The sequence below is a fragment of the Saccopteryx leptura genome, chromosome 5 (assembly GCF_036850995.1).
Source record: "Saccopteryx leptura isolate mSacLep1 chromosome 5, mSacLep1_pri_phased_curated, whole genome shotgun sequence".
In the NCBI taxonomy this organism is placed as follows: domain Eukaryota; kingdom Metazoa; phylum Chordata; class Mammalia; order Chiroptera; family Emballonuridae; genus Saccopteryx; species Saccopteryx leptura.
Window position 1 is genome coordinate 13020469 of NC_089507.1, and position 19364 is coordinate 13039832.

Consider the following 19364-nt stretch of genomic DNA (forward strand, 5'->3'; position numbering starts at 1 on the left):
TTGTACAGAAGTTCTACACATGATATTTGAGGAAATTATTCTGAAAACTGGAACGCTTTCTTTATTTTAGAAATGATACGGGTTTGGGATGTCTGGTTGGGGAGTTTACTTTGAGCTATTGTAGAGGTCACATTTCATTAAGAAATGGAAGACTCCTTGATTGGCTGTCAAAAATGATAAATGGTAAATCTTTATGATTTTATTACTGTACGTCAAGCAGACCTAATATAGCTCATCCAGCTCTCCCACATTCTTTGTAACATAAAATTACAGCTCCACCTTATATTGCTTCAATAATTAAGATTAGGTCAGCATTTCTATTAAAAAAAATCTTTTTAGGGGTTACTGAACGGACATTAAAATATTTTAGGTGAATAAAATGGTTCTCTATTAAAATATTTGCTACAGCTATTTTTTCTTTACCTCTTGGAGAAAAATTAATCCTTAAAGCCCAGGATGGGGATATTTAAAGCATTTTCAGAGATATATCTCATTTGAACTCAGTTTCAGAATCAATCTTGATCTAAACAACTATATTATATACAATGTGTGATAAAGAATGAGAACATAACCAAAGCATCAGACTTCTTGAAAAAGTATGTGTTTTTAGTAGGGAATATCTGTTTTTATTGAGTTTTCAAAATATTTTTTTATTTTATAACATCTGATAACTGAAAAAATTTTATTTATTTTTTTCTTTTTAATAAAGTCAATTAAACTGTCAGAGTTTTTTTAATTTTTTTTTATTTTTTATTTATTCATTTTAGAGAGGAGAGGGAGAGACAGAGAGAGAGAGAGAGAGAGAGGAGAGACAGAGAGAGAGAAGGGGGAGGATCTGGAAGCATCAACTCCCTTATGTGCCTTGACCAGGCAAGCCCAGGGTTTTGAACCGGCGACCTCAGCATTTATTTCCAGGTCAACGCTTTATCCACTGCGCCACCACTGGTCAGGCTAAACTGTCAGATTTTTAATGACTAGGTAATACCGACCTTAATGTCATTTTTTCTCACTAAAATGTAGCTCTCTATGCAATAATTCATCATTGAAATTTCCTTGGAATATGATTTAGTAAAATAAAAGAATTCTAAAAGTGTGGAGACATAACTAAATTTTGTTTCCTTGGGCCTATTAGATTGAGACTAATTTGACTAGAGTAACAGTCCAGATCACTCAAGCTATATTTCATGAAATTGGTTTCTTAATTTTAAATTTTTATTTATTGGTTTTTAGAGACAGAGGGAGGGAGGGAGGGAGGGAGGGAGAGAGGGAGGGAGGGAGAGAGGGAGGGAGGGAGGGAGGGAGGGAGAAAAAGAAACATTGATTTGTCGTTCCACTGTTTTTGCTTTTGTTGGTTGATTCTTGTATGTGCCCTGACCAGGAATCGAACCTGCAACCTTGGCAAACTGGGAAGACACTCTAACCAAATGAGCTAACCAGCAGTGCTAAATTTAATTAATTTTTATAAAAATACCATTGATCAAGCTGTTATTCTTTGCAAAATAAAGCCATAAAGCCATTAAGACTATAAAATCATCCACCATCTGCATGTTCTATAGGGCACCTCATTTTCTTGTAGAAATCCATCACAGTTTGTCTTACTCATCAGGTTTTTAAAATTTTTGTGCTCTTTTCTTATAGCACTTATGCGCATGTAATTGAATCATTGTAAGTGCTTGGTTCAGATAGACACACTTTAGAGAACCGTGGTGTGGAATGTGCTCTGTGGCTTCCAAAGGAGGCCACTTTGACTTCTGTGAAAACTGAGCCAGAGGTCACTGAACTTTCCCAAAATGTAGCTTTTTGTTCTGTGGCCTGTCATCTACTTCTGATGCAAGACCATTCCAAATCTACAAGCTCAAGGAGAATGTAAAAGACTCATCTAACTTTAAATCCCCTTGCTTTGATTCTTCCATTATTCTATATTATCACTGCTACTTAAAAATTCCATTTTTATGGTCCAATTATCTTTCTGGACCGAGTTCCATGTTTTAATATCCATTACTGTTATTGGGTTAGAATTGAGCACATCAGCTAAAAAGGGCTAAAATGGTTTTACTGTGTTGTAGATGATTCTGGGAATGATGCTATGATTTATAGCTTTGGATGTCCTTTTCTTTAGTTTGAGAAAACATAAAAGGCAGTTGGAAGTCATTTACCTAATTTAGTGGCTACATTTATCTGATGTTTTATTAATGTAGAAGTGCTATTTGCCACTTGGAAGGGATCCACGGTCGGGTATGGATTCCTGCCAGCCCAGAGGGGGGCTCACTTAATTCCTTCACTCCCTGCCACTTACGACTCTTCATTTCAAGAGTTGCTCCTCTTTGAGGGATTGGTCCCCAAGAGCCAAGCGCGGCTGATCCCTTTTTCTGATATCCCACAATAGGAAGAACATCAGAATAAGGCCCTGAAAGAAGCCGTTGATACTGCATTATTATTCTATCCTGCTGAGCAAAAAGGAAAATGAAAGTGACCCTGCAGAAAAGATTTTGCAAGCAGTTTCTGCAGAGATTGATAACGAGTGGACTAACTGAGAGTTCACACTGGGAGCCGTGGCTTTTATTAACGAGCCTGCTAGCCCTAGCCCATGCTTTCCCTCCCCATTCCCCAACCCCGACTGGCCGCCACCATGTCTGGACAGCAGAGCGGTTTGCCTTTGGACTTGCTTCTTTCTCCCTTTTGGAATGAACCGAGGCAAAACGTCCTTATGGTCACATTCCAGCCTCTGTACATTTGCTTAGCTCACAGGTAAAAGACAAGAGAATTGATCATGCTGTTGTAAACCAGTTTGATTTTTAGACCAGAAATCCAATGGACAGTTGTTAGGCTTTATCTAATTCTACGGTAAGAAAATAGAGCCGTTTGTTATCGCTCAAGCATTTTCCAAGTTTTGAAATGACGATTTCTGTTTCCTTGCTTTCAAATTCTTGTCTTTCATTGTAGTCGACTGCATTCCAACAACCTGTACTGTGACTGCCACCTGGCCTGGCTCTCTGACTGGCTGCGGCAGAGGCCTCGGGTGGGCCTGTACACCCAGTGCATGGGCCCGTCCCACCTGCGGGGCCACAACGTGGCTGAGGTCCAGAAACGAGAGTTTGTCTGCAGTGGTAAGGGGGCAAAAACCTTTCTGCTGTTCGAGTGCGTGCTCTGTTTAAGGGAACTGTGAACATGCGTGCTGTAAGAGCTTCAGGGTTTCTCACTAACGTGCGACTGTGTACTAATCACTCTATGGAAATCCTCTGTTTCAGTGGTTGATAATAATACGTTCTAAGACGTTTGTGCATGGTGGGTAATTACTGATTACTTGTACCTAAGGTATGATGAAAGACTTTTCAGTTTTCACTCCAGGGGAAATAAAGGAAATCCCTTGATTTTAGTTCTATTTGCTCCTCATTATTTTCCCTTTAAGTAATCATTTATATCTACTTTTATGTTAACCATTGAAAATATGAGTAATTAATCCAGGATTTCTGCTGGGAAATTAAAAAAATAATAATAACTCAACTGAAGTTGCAGCGTGACAAAATATTTTCCGTATATACACATAGACTAGGGGTTCAGCTCTACTTAAAAGAGATAAATGACTAGCTTTAGGAACAAAAATCTGAAAACAAAACAAGACATGGGCTATGGGAAATATCAGCAGGTGACATTTACTTAAGTTTTTCTATGTTCTAAAACACCACTATATGTATTCCACATGCATTTCCCTCGTTTCGCCTCCTTCATAACAACTGGAAAGAAATGTCATGTTATCTTCATATGAGAGGTTAAAATGCTGAGCAAAAAAAAGATACTAAAAAACCTTGTTCAAGGTTATATATTTGAATTCAGGGATCTCAACCTAAGTAATTTGATACCCCATTTACAGATGATGGATGCATGGATGGAAGGATAGATTTATAAAATTATGTTAATATTCATATTAACATGTAATTTCCTTCATAAATATAGGTAGGGCACTTCTGCTCTAGAGGTGATTGTTTAAAATATAAAAGACATTTTAATACTCTATAGAATGAATCATAAATAGTGAACAGTTTCTTAAAAGAGTGGTAAAATGTGCCAGTGTCGAATTCTAAGTTACTGTTTCCGTTTTGTCCTTTGTACGCACTTTCCCACACCTTTTATAACCCAAATACAGTTATTGGTCATGTCATGGAATGTTCTCAATAGACCTGATTGCTTTCTAAAATAATAATAATAATAATAATAATAATGAACTGACTAACAATTTGTTACTAACCACTTTTTTCTCTCTTCGCTTTTCCCTCCCTTGTTTTCTAGACGAGGAAGAAGGCAAGTGCATGTTTCTCTTTTAGACTGAGACTGTTTCTGTCCAATCTGAGAGCGTGTGGAGAGGGCCTGGGCAGGAACTAGCCTGCGGCCTCTTCCTGGCCTGTCGCCGCCGTTCAGGCCCCGGCCCAGCAGGTCGGAGAGGGCTCTCCCTGCTCCCGAAACCAAGTGTGGGTACACGCCCATTTGGTAAAAAACTGCTGACGCTGTTATTCTTCGTTCAGACAATAACATCTCATTTCAATATCGTTTGGTTTCCAAATAATGGGTAGGAAACCGCCTATGTATCATAGGAAGCACAAAAAAAAAAGAAACATATCCATTAACAATTACAGAATGACATGTTACAAATTATAATATCGTCAAAAAAAATTACTGTTTTGAACCTGTTCGCACAGTAAACTTAGCATGATCTAATCTTTCTCTATATTTATTGCCACTTGATTATTTAACTAAAGTCCACAATTATGTCTACCACTAGGAGAATTTTTATTTTTAAGATAAAGTTAAGCTATATAAGTTCAGTAAAGACCAAGCTTTATTTAATTAAGCTTATTAAAATGAAATATAGATTAGTCTAAAGTTGCTGCTTTCTTTTGGAACTCAGAATAATTTTGAATAGAATTCCAGTTTCAAATCTGAATTTAACCTTCCTTATAATGCTGTCAAGTGTTAAAAATTATCTTTGTTATAGTTTCTTTTAAAAATCTCATTTGCTTCATATGAGTGTTGACCCCCAAAATATAAATGCATCCTTCCTGAAATATATTTTAGAACTATAGGACCATTTATGACCGGGTATTTAGAGAGATGTAGTTGACGTGCTTTGTTATTTAAGATAAGCTTACATGTTTCACAATGAGGAATTTCAGGAGGAAAAGCATAATTGCTGTTTGTGGTTGTTGTTGTTTTGCAGGTCACCAGTCGTTCATGGCCCCGTCTTGCAGTGTTTTGCATTGTCCGGCTGCTTGTACCTGCAGCAACAATATCGTAGACTGTCGTGGGAAAGGTCTCACTGAGATCCCCACGAATCTGCCTGAGACTATCACGGAAATGTATGTGCCCTGAAATTCCCTCTTTTTCCTCTCCTTCCCCAGGGACCCAAACCATGACTATCCTTAGGAGATTCTGAGTTTATCCAAGGCAAATCTGATCAATTAGCTTGGACAAATGTTCCTTTCAGAATGGTATTGACCCTTCCTCTGTTTAATGAAATCCTTTGTTAGAGTGGCTAGGATTTGTCTTTTTTTAAATACAGGTCAAATTAAAAGGAATGCAGGTTAAGGAGAAAGAGTACTTTTTCTTCCCTTGAGAAAGGGTTATTAGGCTACTAGGAAAAGTAAGAAGTGCAGTACCAGTCCGACCGCGTGGGTCTGGAGGTGTGCTCCGGCCCTTTCTGAGCCCACCGTGAAGGGGTCTGAGCAGAGAGCCCCGCTGGGATGATAGAGTACAGGAACAAGGTGAAGGGGTCTGAGCAGAGAGCCCAGCTGGGGTGATAGAGTACAGGAACAAGGTGAAGGGGTCTGAGCAGAGAGCCCCGCTGGGGTGATAGAGCACAGGAACAAGGTGAAGGGGTCTGAGCAGAGAGCCCAGCTGGGGTGATAGAGCACAGGAACAAGGTGAAGGGGTCTGAGCAGAGAGCCCAGCTGGGGTGATAGAGCACAGGAACAAGGTGAAGGGGTCTGAGCAGAGAGCCCAGCTGGGGTGATAGAGCACAGGAACAAGGTGAAGGGGTCTGAGCAGAGAGCCCAGCTGGGGTGATAGAGCACAGGAACAAGGTGAAGGGGTCTGAGCAGAGAGCCCAGCTGGGGTGATAGAGCACAGGAACAAGGTGAAGGGGTCTGAGCAGAGAGCCCAGCTGGGGGGATAGAGCACAGGAACAAGGTGAAGGGGTCTGAGCAGAGAGCCCAGCTGGGGTGATAGAGTACAGGAACAAGGTGAAGGGGTCTGAGCAGAGAGCCCAGCTGGGGTGATAGAGTACAGGAACAAGGTGAAGGGGTCTGAGCAGAGAGCCCAGCTGGGGTGATAGAGTACAGGAACAAGGTGAAGGGGTCTGAGCAGAGAGCCCAGCTGGGGTGATAGAGTACAGGAACAAGGTGAAGGGGTCTGAGCAGAGAGCCCAGCTGGGGTGATAGAGTACAGGAACAAGGTGAAGGGGTCTGAGCAGAGAGCCCAGCTGGGGTGATAGAGTACAGGAACAAGGTGAAGGGGTCTGAGCAGAGAGCCCCGCTGGGGTGATAGAGTACAGGAACAAGGTGAAGGGGTCTGAGCAGAGAGCCCAGCTGGGGGGATAGAGTACAGGAACAAGGTGAAGGGGTCTGAGCAGAGAGCCCAGCTGGGGGGATAGAGTACAGGAACAAAGTGAAGGGGTCTGAGCAGAGAGCCCAGCTGGGGTGATAGAGTACAGGAACAAGGTGAAGGGGTCTGAGCAGAGAGCCCCGCTGGGGTGATAGAGCACAGGAACAAGGTGAAGGGGTCTGAGCAGAGAGCCCAGCTGGGGTGATAGAGCACAGGAACAAGGTGAAGGGGTCTGAGCAGAGAGCCCAGCTGGGGTGATAGAGTACAGGAACAAGGTGAAGGGGTCTGAGCAGAGAGCCCCGCTGGGGTGATAGAGTACAGGAACAAGGTGAAGGGGTCTGAGCAGAGAGCCCAGCTGGAGGGATAGAGTACAGGAACAAGGTGAAGGGGTCTGAGCAGAGAGCCCAGCTGGGGTGATAGAGTACAGGAACAAGGTGAAGGGGTCTGAGCAGAGAGCCCAGCTGGGGTGATAGAGCACAGGAACAAGGTGAAGGGGTCTGAGCAGAGAGCCCCGCTGGGGTGATAGAGTACAGGAACAAGGTGAAGGGGTCTGAGCAGAGAGCCCAGCTGGGGTGATAGAGTACAGGAACAAGGTGACTAGATGGTGTTCTGCCTCCTCCAGAGCTCTTGTTTTTAAAGTACAGTGTAGCTATTTCATGTGAAATATTGTATAATCTGTCATAAAGTATAAAAAAAAAGATAATGATATGAGTCAAAAATATGACACATTTAAATTAGTGACCATTTCACTTACTTGAGTCAATGTAAACCCATCAAAAGTTAAATTCTCTTGACAGTATTCCGTACTTATTTTATTTTTTATTTATTTATTATTATTTTTTTTTTATTTTTCTGAAGCTGGAAACGGGGAGAGACAGTCAGACAGACTCCCGCATGCGCCCAACCGGGATCCACCTGGCACGCCTACCAGAAGGCGACGCTCTGCCCACCAGGGGGTGATGCTCTGCCCCTCCGAGGCGTCGCTCTGTCATGACCAGAGCCACTCTAGCGCCTGGGGCAGAGGCCAAGGAGCCATCCCCAGCACCCAGGCCACCTTTTGCTCCTATGGAGCCCTGCTGCGGGAGGGGAAGAGAGAGACAGAGAGGAAGGAGAGGGGGTGGGGTGGAGAAGCAGATGGGCGCTTCTCCTGTGTGCCCTGGCCGGGAATCGAACCCGGGACCTCTGCACGCCAGGCCGATGCTCTACCACTGAGCCAACCGGCCAGGGCCTCCGTACTTATTTTATATATGCAGCTGCCCTGTGCATTTGTCCCGGCTGATTGTAAGTCACGTGGGTAAAACAAGGTCTTGTAGGACGAGAAATGAACTGCTTTTGCCATCCTGAGAAGTAAGCATTAAGGGAAATTTTTACTTCAATATTCATTCATTAAGAAAGCACTTCTTTTTGTGTGTGTGTGACAGAGACAGAGAGAGGGACAGATAGGGACAGACAGACAGGAAGGGAGAAAAATGAGAAGCATTAATTCTTCGTTGCAGCACCTTAGTTCATTGATTGCTTTCTCATATGTGCCTTGACCGGGGGGCTACAGCAGAACAAATGACCCCTTGCTCAAGCCAGCAAACTTGGGCTCAAGCTGGTGAGCCTTGTTCAAACCAGATGAGCCTGAGTTCAAGTTGGCAACCTCACAGGTTTGAAACTCTGCGTCCTCCGCGTCCCAGTCCGATGCTCTATCCTCTACCACTGCCTGGTCAGGCAGAAAGCACCACCGAGGCTGTCATATTATTGTTTTAGAAGCCGATTCTAAATTTTAACTAAATGAATAAAGAAAGGCTTTGGACATTTTTGGTTGAAATAATAAAATAGGCCCAACTTCTTGTGTTTAATCTACATAGTAGGCACACAAAAAAATTATTTTCCGAAGCTAGGTTTTGTCTTTCATTCTTATTAAGTTTTTTGGAGTAAAATTGATTAATAATGTTACATAAATTTCAAGTGTACCACTTTATAGTACAACATCTGTATACTCTGTTGTGTGCTTATTACTAGAAATCTAGGCTCCTTCTTTTTTTCTTTTGGCCAATTGACTGCTCTAATTTATTTTATATGAGAATAACATCAATTTATTAGACCCACTGCTGTGGTGTAAAGTATCTAATGTATGCTTAAAAATATGCTTTGAACCTTGCTGTGTAAGACAGGATCCCCTGTAAGGATTCTAAACTTTATGAAGATTTGGCCCAGACACGGAAAAATGTAAATGCAAAATAATGTCATTCTCATCAAAATGTGAGTTGATGGAACACTGCCCTGGATAGCCCTTTGTAAGTGCTTTTGAGCTGAGCCTGGAAAGAAGAGGAACACCTGGTTTTAGAAGAGGTGGGTCACAGCCCACAGAGGAGAAGGAGCAGGAACCAAGGGTGAGGGCAGCAGTGGGCACCCTGTTTTAGAGATTGTGCATTTGAGCCTAATGGGAGCGCTAGGTGCATGGAGGCATCATGGGAAATTCTGTCTGAGAACGGACATCTCCCTGTGATTTTCCAGCCACAGCATATTGCACGGCTTTCATTTTAGTCCGAAGATGTCATATGCAATGATCTGAATAGGAGAAAGACAGATTACGTTGTAAAATAGAGGAAAAGTGTATTCACCTGTCCAGGCACAAGTGTGTATTAAGTAAACACTTACTGTAGAAAGGCAGCATGAATTCTCCTTAGATCTTCCCGCAGGGGACTAGGGAATGTGGGCGTGGAAATGAAAAGTTGTGAAATGAGGCACAAAGTCGTAACTCCTTTCAGCGGAGAACAGATGAAGCTGAAGGCATGTAGTCACAGAGGGCATCAAGTGGGGGGCAAGTGACAGTGGTTCACCAGAGTCAGGAAGTTGCAGTTAGAACCAGCAGTCTACCTACAGCTCACTGTCTGTGCAACCTGGAGCCAAGATACTTCTTTTCCAAAAGACCGTCTCTGGGTCTGCGACTATGGGGCATTGTAGCTTGATATGGACAAATTAACTTGCGTAGAGCTTTATGTGCTTAAACGTGTAGTAATCATTCAGTAAAGGATACCCTGATCATCGAAGCCTTCCTGCCCACAGGAGGGCACTTGCGGGGTAGGCCTGGAAGGGTAGGCAGTGAACAGGAATGCAGAGATGATAAGAAAGCGGCTTTCAGCATTGACAGGACAGCAGAAACAAAGGCAGTTAAAGACGGTAACACAAGGTGCTAGAGACTCACTTTGGCATTTGCAACCTGAGAGAGTGCAAGGAAATAATGTTGGGAAGGTTGGTTGGAGCCAATTCGTGGACGGCCTGTGACAGTGTAAGAATCTTTCACTTTGTTTGCAATGTGTTTGAATACAAGGGTTTTCGTCCGAATCTCCCGCAATGAACCTGACAGCTGCAGGCCAGGGGTTAGCAGGAGAGACTTCCAGGCACGGAGGCCTCGTCAGAGGCTGCGCTGTCGGTGTAGGGGGGGCGGGGTCAGTAGAGCAGGAGGGGTGACGTGGAAGGTGTCATAGCTAATAGAGACGCAGAATGAATGCAATCTTAAATTTGATGACATGAGGGAATAATGGAGAAAAATGAACCAAAGATGATGCCAGAGTTGGAAGTATGAGGCGTTGGGAGATGGTGGTTGTATCATTGTATGTGAGAAGCTGAGGAGCAGGGCCAGCCCTGGGAATGAAGACGGTGGTGAGCGATATTTATGAATTGCCGAAGTGCCGTGAGAGCTTGGGGCTGCTAAAATAGAACAGACTCTACATGATAATGAAGGACTGAAAGTAATAGGAGACATTTAAGATGGCTTCTCTCATCTAGCCTATTTTATTTCTTATAATAGGGCCTTTCTTCTATTCTGTATGCTCTATAGATTTTGTGTAATGGTGGAATTTAGTAATATAAAAGTTATATGAAATAATATGTCCCATTGGTTTTGCCTATATTGAGGAGGCAGTCTATCTGGTAAAGCTAGAATGAATGAAATTTATAAATTGAGATGAAAGTATATATATATATATATACACGAAGCTCTAGGTGAATTTTACTTCTCTGGTTATTATTACATTATCAGCTTTATCAGTAGAGTATCTGGTAATAATCATAATAAGTTTCAACTGCAACAAAATACCTCCATTATCATTCATTATATTGGCATAACTTACCGGCTTAGTAATTCATTTATTTTATAACACTTATTTTTTTTTTAGTTAGACTAAAGAATGTCAGTACAATTCATAAAAGTGAAAATAAAGCTATGCAACATCTTTTTAAAGTTCTTTATGGATTCTAGGATTTCAATATATGATGAACTGAAAATTATAAACTCTTATATTTTTCAAATAATTTTTAGTCTAATTTTACCAGAAATTATTAGTAGGAATTCTTTACTGGAAGTTATTACATATATTGTTGAGTTGATTTCCTGCTGAGTGGCATGTCCTTATCCCCGCAGCTGTCTCAGAATATAACTCTGACCAAAAGAAAGCATGTATGTGCTCCGTGTTGTAGTCATCAATTGCCTGTAGAGTTACGTAGAGAAACTTGACTCATTTTTTTTTCTGCTCTGTGCTTGCATCTGCAATGATGCACTCCTGGTTTTTTGCTTAAACAGTTATGCATTAAGATACAGAAAGGAAACAATCTTTTAAAGTCAGAATTGGAATAATTTAGAGAAGACAGAACAGAAAGAGAATAACATTTATCCAATAGCTGCAATGTTGGGTGTTATACACGCATTATACCATTTGATCTTTTCATTGACCTTTGATAGGTGCATCTGGGAAAACAGGTGCTGAGGTCTGTGTTGAATAAAGGCTGGTGGTTTGCTCCAAGAGACCTCATTATCCTGATTTCACCGTGACCCAGGATCTGACCTCCCCTCTGCGGGTTAGAAATCTGATTCTGACCGCACCTACTTATTAGATGTTGTAATTATATGTCTATATTTCTGCATTTATTTGCTTACCATCTGTCTCCCCTGCTCAAGGAGAGGTTCTAACAAAGGCAGGAACTGGTCCTGTTCTAATCACCACTGAATACCCAACAACAAATCTAGCACCTGGCTCATTGTAAGCACTTGATAAATATAAGATAAATATTTACCAAATGAATGGCTAATTTAAAAATTAAACATTTTTGCCTGACCTGTGGTGGCGCAGTGGATAAAGCGTCGACCTGGAAATGCTGAGGTCGCCGGTTCAAAACCCTGGGCTTGCCTGGTCAAGGCACATATGGGAGTTGATGCTTCCAGCTCCTCCCCCCTTCTCTCTCCTCTCTCTCTCTCTCCCTCTCTCTCCTCTCTAAAATGAATAAATAAATAAAAAAAAGAATCCTCAGGGAGTATCTTAAAATAAAAATTAAACATTTAGAGCACATTTATCTCTGAAAGGTTGGAACTGCATTGCACAAGATGAAAAAATAAAACCTGAAGAGGCTATCTGTTCTCTCCCTGTAGAAAAGAAGCAGGTGCTTTTTACACATAGAATCGATAAGAGAAAAGTTAATGGATAGGATGTTTAATGGAGTGGGCTCCACTACCCTGTTGCCCATGTTGTCTTGCGTTCCACTCTCTCCGTGGGTCTCAGGACTCCGTTTCCTCTGTTCTAGGCTGACCCGCCCCGTGTTTCAGAGGTCCCCTTCTTCTTTAGATACAAGACTTAATTCAGTCTTCTTGCAGCTGTCTTAGCCTCCTTTCTCTAAGGTCCTACTGCCTCTGGAATGAAGCCATACACACTTAACCTCAAATCCCTAAAATGCTGGTACCATCATTTTGCTTCATTTTTCTATTTTAAAAAGTTGAGGCTCAAAACAGGAAATCTTATAAAACAAAAATTCTTCAGTTGTGAAGAGGCTAAACAGGCCTCAATCTTAAATTTCTTTGATGCTGAAGTCTTTCTTTCTTTCTTTCTTCTTTTCTTTTTCTTTCTTCCTTTCTCTTTCTTTCTTTCTTTCTTTCTTTCTTTATTTCTTTCTTTCTTTCTTTCTTTCTTTCTTTCGATACGGCTTAGCTTGTTGAAATAGTGTAAAGGGGAATAATTGAGAAAAAACAAACACAAGAGTCTGGTTGATTACTCAGATAAACAAGACACGAGAAGCTTTAGGAAACCGTGTGTCAAAAGAACACAGGAGGAGCATAGAGACAGACGAGGTATTCAGGTATAGGAATGTTTGCAAAACTGAGAGGTTTTCCATGTGGTTTTTTATGTAGAACCACTGTAATGGCAACTTTCCAGTTCTCTGTTAAATAGTCTCATCTCTCCCTGGATTTAGCCCGCATGGAACTTGCAACACTTTAATTTGAGATTTTGAATAGCACCAAGCTATCCTGTGGGACTGCGAGCTTACCAAGGACAGGACCTGTCTCTTCTGTCACCCCTTCTGCCCCAACACTTAGCACGTGGTGGGTGGGGAGGACAATGTTGGGGGAAGCTGGGAGGGAGGTACACAATCTGGAATTCTGTCTAGTGGAGATAGGGGGTGGAACAGAACGTGTAATATAAAATGAAATTAGGTTGAAAAGAAAGAAGGTATAGCTAGTACTTTGCCCCTTTGAGCTCTGCTTGTTGAAACCTTGTATTCATACAGTTTTCCAGAGGCAAGTCTCGACATGATCTGGCCCATGGCAGCAAAATCGTTCGTAGCAAATTGATTCTCTATACATCAGATGTTCAGAATTAATTTCTTACATCACATTTATAGGTATAAAATTCCAAATACAGTGTGATGGATTGCTATAAAGTAGACATTTAGTTCTCTTCAATCCCGTTATAGATTTTCTGTGGCACATCAAACTGTTCAAACACACAGAGATTCCGTAAATCACGAAGGATAGTTAGCAGGAGCATAAATGGTAACAATTTGGAATACGTCCGTTACTCTTACGTCTACTGCCTTTACTCTCTGTTGCTTTTTTTTTTTTTAGAGGTCAGAAGCTGGGAGCCATACAGATCTTTCCTTTTATTTGTTTGAGAAAAGATGGTCAGGGAAACGTTTAAATCAGTGGTAGTCAACCTGGTTCCTACTGCCCACTAGTGCGCATTCCAGCTTTCATAGTAGGCGGTAGCAGAGCAACCAAAGTATAAATAAAAAGATAGATTTAACTATAGTAAGTTGTTTTATGAAGATTTATTCTGCCAAACTTAGTGAAAATTTGACATTAAGTACTTGGTGAGTAATTATTATTATATGCTTTCACTTGCTGTAACTCTGCTTTATAAATTTTATAAAGTAAAGTTACTTCCCTACTTTATAAATCACCATTACTGTGGAACTGATGGGTGGTTAGAAATGTTACTACTAACAGAGATACAAAAGTGGGCGGTAGGTATAAAAAGGTTGACGACCCCTGGTTTAAACTGTGGGAAGGTGAAAGGATGGTAGCAACGTTGTGAGAATGCTTAGTGTCATTTCCTTCTTCTCTGCGATGGATTACAAAGTCTCAGAAATTAGAATGCCATTTTCTGACACGCTCTGATTCAAACAGATGAAATGGCAAGGAGTTTCACTTGACTCTGTGAGCTCACCAGACTACTCTTACTCTGCTGGTGATAGAAACAGCTAAAGAGAGACTCACGGTGATGGAGATGGGTGTTGAGGTCCAGGAGTACTTCTGTTTCCTGTGGACCACTTGCCTGCATATTACAAAGAGGTGAAAGTGAGGAGCCTCGTGAATGCTGTATTCGATTACATCCTCCATTTAAGATACTTGAATATAACATTAAGAATATACATTTTTTTTGTTTAGACACTCTTCCCATATAGTTTAACCATTTTTGCATGCTGCTTCTGCATTTGCCTCTTCTAAAATTTTGAACCCTTAATTCTATTAAATTCTACATACTCAGAAATACATATATATATTTCTGAATCTCTTTCACCTTTTTCACCCCCACCCTCCCCTACGTGCCAACTCTGTATCTGCCATTAGAGTCGAAAGGACACAGGTCCCTCCTTCCTTCAAAATGTTTACACTGCAGAGAATTGAAGCTTTACACAAATAGATAGTTTTCTAATCCTATAACAAGTAATAAAATACACATGCACAAGAAACACAGAGAAAGGAACCCCTTGGTTTGTCCGGGAGACTCAAGAAATCTTCAGGCAGGAGGATGTGGGGGTTTTTTGTTTTGTTTTGTTTTAATTTTTTATTCATTTTTAGAGAGGAGAGAGAGGGTGAGAGAGAGAGGAGAGAGACAGAGAGAGAGAAGGGGGAGGAGCTGGAAGCATCAACTCCCATATGTGCCTTGACCAGGCAAGCCCAGGGTTTCAAACCAGCGACCTCAGCATTTCCAGGTCGACGCTTTATCCGCTGTGCCACCACAGGTCAGGCCAGGAGGATGTGTTTTGAGGGCAGAGAAACTGAGGGTTTTGTAGACAGGAAAGAACACATGAAAAATCCTAGAAAAGTGAGACGTGTGTACCTCTGAGAAAGTCAGTAAAACAATTTTCAAATGCTAGAACATAAAGCAGAAGTCTAACCTTGAAGAATCACCTGTGCCCATGACAACAGGATAGGAGGACAGGTTTTGAGCAGGGTCGTAGCATGATTAGATTTGTTAGAAAAATCACTCCAGTGTGGAGTGGAGAGTGGTTTGTAGAAAAGACCAGGCTAGGAGTGAGAGAGCAACAGCCTCTCTAAGACATGGGGAAGGTAGGCTTCAGCAGCAGGTAATGATGGCAGGTTATTCCAAGAAGAGACCCTTGTGCTGTTGTGGTTTCTTCCTACACTGTTCTGCAGGAAAAAATGCATGCCATCAGATGTAAAATATGACATTGGTAGACTTCAATGTAAAAATTAAGGCAGCTGGGGCATAGTCAAACTATTATTCATTCTCAGGCAAATGAAATACTCCTTTTTTTTAAGGAATTAAGTTATAAATTTATGGTTACATAATCAGCTGGAAAGATTAAGTTGAAAATGTATGAAGTTCAGATTCCACTAGCGATCACAATGTTATCTAAACTTTTGGAAATAGATCATGTATAACTTGGACAATAACTCAAAGTAGGGTGGGCAGAATGCAAATTGCTACCCACTCATCGAGTAATACTGTCAAATAAGTAATGTGTAAAAGCAATTTGCATAACGTGTTTAAAACTGAAATCATTACCAAATGGTAATGAGTCAGTGCCTGACTCAGTAAGTGGTTCGCCAGGTTTTAGTGATTAATGAAAAACAAAGCACAGAAATTCTGTTTTTCTCTACTGGATTGCTAAAAAAAATCATTTGTGAAAACTTTGTGTTATTGGCATTATGTATCTATCCTCTGTCCTGAAATCAGTGAGCCATATCTCTCTAAATTTCTCTCTAAATCTAAACCAGGTGATTTGTGTATGGACTGTATCTGTGCTTGATCCGTATGAATGAAGGCATGAAATTTTTAACACTCGAAAGGTCACTGCCCGAAATATGAGGTCAATAGGAACACACACTCATTTTTTTGTCTTGCTTTTAAATGCCTAAAGACCAAATGGAAAAAAAGAGTTAATTACACTATGAAAACATCAATTGAATTTACACTCAAGGGAATGCCCCCTAGAATGACATCACAAGAAATAAAATAAGATTAAGGAAATGGACAATTTTCAGGAAAAATCATGCCAAGGAAGGAATAGCTGATAATTAGTTTGGGCACAGTCTTAAGGCAAAGATGCCAGTACATGCAAAGTATGCCCCTCTGGAGGCCCATCTTCACTCGGCTGCTGAAGATATTTATTAAACTGATAGCGTTCTGGAGGCTGCAATTACATAACTGAAATAATATTCTAGTCTAAGAGAGTCCTGGGTCATTTTATGTGGGGACATATGGAGGATTTCAATGGCATTTACTACTAACATTAGAAGCAACATTCTAGAAATAGAAAATCCTTCTTTTAGGATTATTATGTAATAGGCAAAAGAATCCCCAATGTCAGAGAAATATTGCTGCTTCCTCCTTTTCAAATTCCGGACTGATGTTCCTAGGATGAGAATGTTTGGCTGCATCGGGCTGTCCAAGATTCAGAAGCTGGAGTCGTTCCACACACCCCCTTCACCCTGTTAAGACTCTGTTCTGTTCTCTGGCAGCTGTTTTTACCATTTACATTAAAAGCAGATGGGGAAATTGCAAAAAACTGTCAGTTTTATTGCCGTGTATAATCAGCATCTGGGCTGTATGTTACAAATACGTACAATCAATGCAATCTCATACCTTACTGGTGCTATAAAGCTTATCTGAGTTTCTAAGTCACAAATAAGAGAATATGCTATACTTTAACCGTGTTGATCATGGAAATTGCAGCCTCTATATGAATGATGTGTTTGTATAAGTCTTTAATATATAGTTACTGAGTTTTCTGCAGCTCTGTACTGTTAATTTGTTTAAAAACATATTTTGGAACCATATATATTTAGTTTGCACTAGAGATCAAATCATGTATCAGATTTATTTATGTGATATACGTGTGTGTGTATGTGTGACTAAAATATTCTGTTGAGATTTTATTATATAATGCTGAATATTATGTTATTACATATATACACATGTATATTCCATATTTTTTCCTATTTTTCATGCAAGAAAAAAAAACATAAAACATAACATATATATTTTTTTCTACATCTGACCTTTTTACCAAAACATTTATAGTAGGTTTTATTGTTCTCATTTTTCAAAAAGAGAAACTGAGACACAGAGAAGCAAAGTAACCTTGTAAGGCCTAGGAAGCAAATCTGTGGCAGGTCCAGAAGTGAATCCAAATCTATATTAGTTTTGTTTTTAATTGAATTTATCGGGGGGACACTGGTTATACAGGTGTCGGTGCACAGTTCTACAGCACATCTTCTGTAGGCCGTGTTGTGTGTTCACCACCCCAAGTCGAGTCTCCTCCTCTGACCTTCGACCCTCCCTTCTCCAGTTCCTACCACCTGCCCTCCCAGGAGTCACCACACTGTTGTCCATGTCCATGAGGGTCTTCTCTCCTTTCTAATCACGAAGCTAGACATTTTCATATTTATGTATGCACATATACAAAACATTTACTATCTCTTAGGGAGAGCTACTTCAGCTTTGGCATGTACATTTTATCTCGTATGGGTTGTCAAAATAATTGAATGCCTGAGAATTGACCACTAGTGAGCTAAAAGTGTCACTAAGGTTATTTTTTTTAGTAAAGAACTCTGTTGTATTAGACTTTAATACCCAATGTCTTAATAATTCCCATAATTTTATTATTGAATTTATGTGGATGACACTGGTTAATAAAATCATACAGGCTTCAGGTACACAGTTCTACAACACAACATCTGCATAGACTGCCTTGAGTGTCCACCCCAAGTCGAGTCTCTGTCCATCACCATCCATCCCCCCTTTACCTCCCCTCTCCCCACCTGCCTCCCCCCAGCGGTCACCACATTGTTATCTATGTCCAAGGGGGGTCCATCACCATCCATCCCCCCTTTACCTCCCCCTCCCCCACCTGCCTCCCCCCAGCGGTCACCACATTGTTATCTATGTCCAAGGGGGGTCCATCACCATCCATCCCCCCTTTACCTCCCCCTCCCCCACCTGCCTCCCCCTAGCGGTCACCACATTGTCATCTATGTCCAAGGGGGGCGGGTGGGGTGTGAAGGGATTAAACAAAAACAAACAAAAAAAAGTCATTAAAATAATTTAATATCTTGTAAATGGCTCCAGAACTAGTTGAAGTTTTTTAATTGGCCAACTACACTGAGTTATGTACTGTACTGATGTAATAATAGGTGATAGTTTTCTATAATCGGAAATAGGGACCAGAAAGTGATACATCTTGGTTGTAGTTCATTTTTAGGAACTCTAAAAGTATGAAGACATCTTTGATTTATATTTAAAAATCAGCAATTAATGAATAGGAGAAAAAATGTTTGTGAGTGGGGAGGAAAGTCTTTACTGGTTACACATGCATTTGATTTTATTAAAAAGTTATTGATTGATCTTGGAGAGGAAGGGAGAGCGACAGAGCGAAGTATCAATCCGTTGCGAGTAGTTAGAAAACCATCTCCATTTTCTTATCTCATTGAACTTCTCATGAAAACTTTCTTACAGTTTTGATGAAATAGTGACAGCAAGTTGTTTTGCAATAAAAACCAGATAGATTGATAGTTTTTGATACACACACACACACACACACACACACACACACATACACACACAGAGTGATGAAATGTTTTAGAATTATTCGTGTATATTCTGTGGAGAAAAAAGAAAAAGGTAAGATTCTGGCTACTTTTATATAAAAGAAGCCTTTCTTACAGTATGTGATTTATAGAATTTTCTCCCTTACTCAGTTTTCCAAATCTATTTTTATATGTGCATGTGACTATTTTTACTTTGAAATTCAAAATACTGAATTTTCTTTCTATGAAGGGCTGGCATTTGGAAGCCTCTTAATTATAGTGGGATTTATTCACAGCATAAAAATGTGTCTTATCCATTACACTACCTGTTTCTGTAACCCTGGATGTTTTTAATTAGATTTCTTCATGGAACAATGGATTTATATTTGCACGCTATAAACTTCAGCAGATTCTATGCTATTAAAATAGAAGATTAGAGGATAGCAAAAATAGAAAATGTACATTTTACTGGCTTTTTAAAACTATCACCTGAAAACTCTAATATTTTTCTTCTTTATTTTTTTATAATGTGGTTTAAATATTTTTCCCTCTCTTTTATAAGAGTAAGGATACCTTTTGAGATGTGTGTGGTTTGTAGTTTATAAAATATATTCTGGTTTTCTTCTTTTAAAGGAACTCAAATTTATGAAAAGTATTTATATAAACTAATTTTGCATTA

At 40.4% G+C, this 19364-nt stretch overlaps 1 protein-coding gene across 5 annotated transcripts in view; it reads left to right on the forward strand.

Annotated features, from left to right (window-relative positions):
* The window catches only part of SLIT2 (slit guidance ligand 2), a 349041-nt gene that overhangs the window by 227068 nt on the left and 102609 nt on the right, over window positions 1-19364 (forward strand). For all 5 annotated transcript variants that reach the window (XM_066384206.1, XM_066384207.1, XM_066384204.1 and 2 more), the window contains 2 exons: window positions 2944-3107; window positions 5213-5351. In XM_066384206.1, the coding sequence (XP_066240303.1) occupies window positions 2944-3107; window positions 5213-5351 (303 nt within the window). The remainder of the gene's footprint in view (window positions 1-2943; window positions 3108-5212; window positions 5352-19364) is intronic.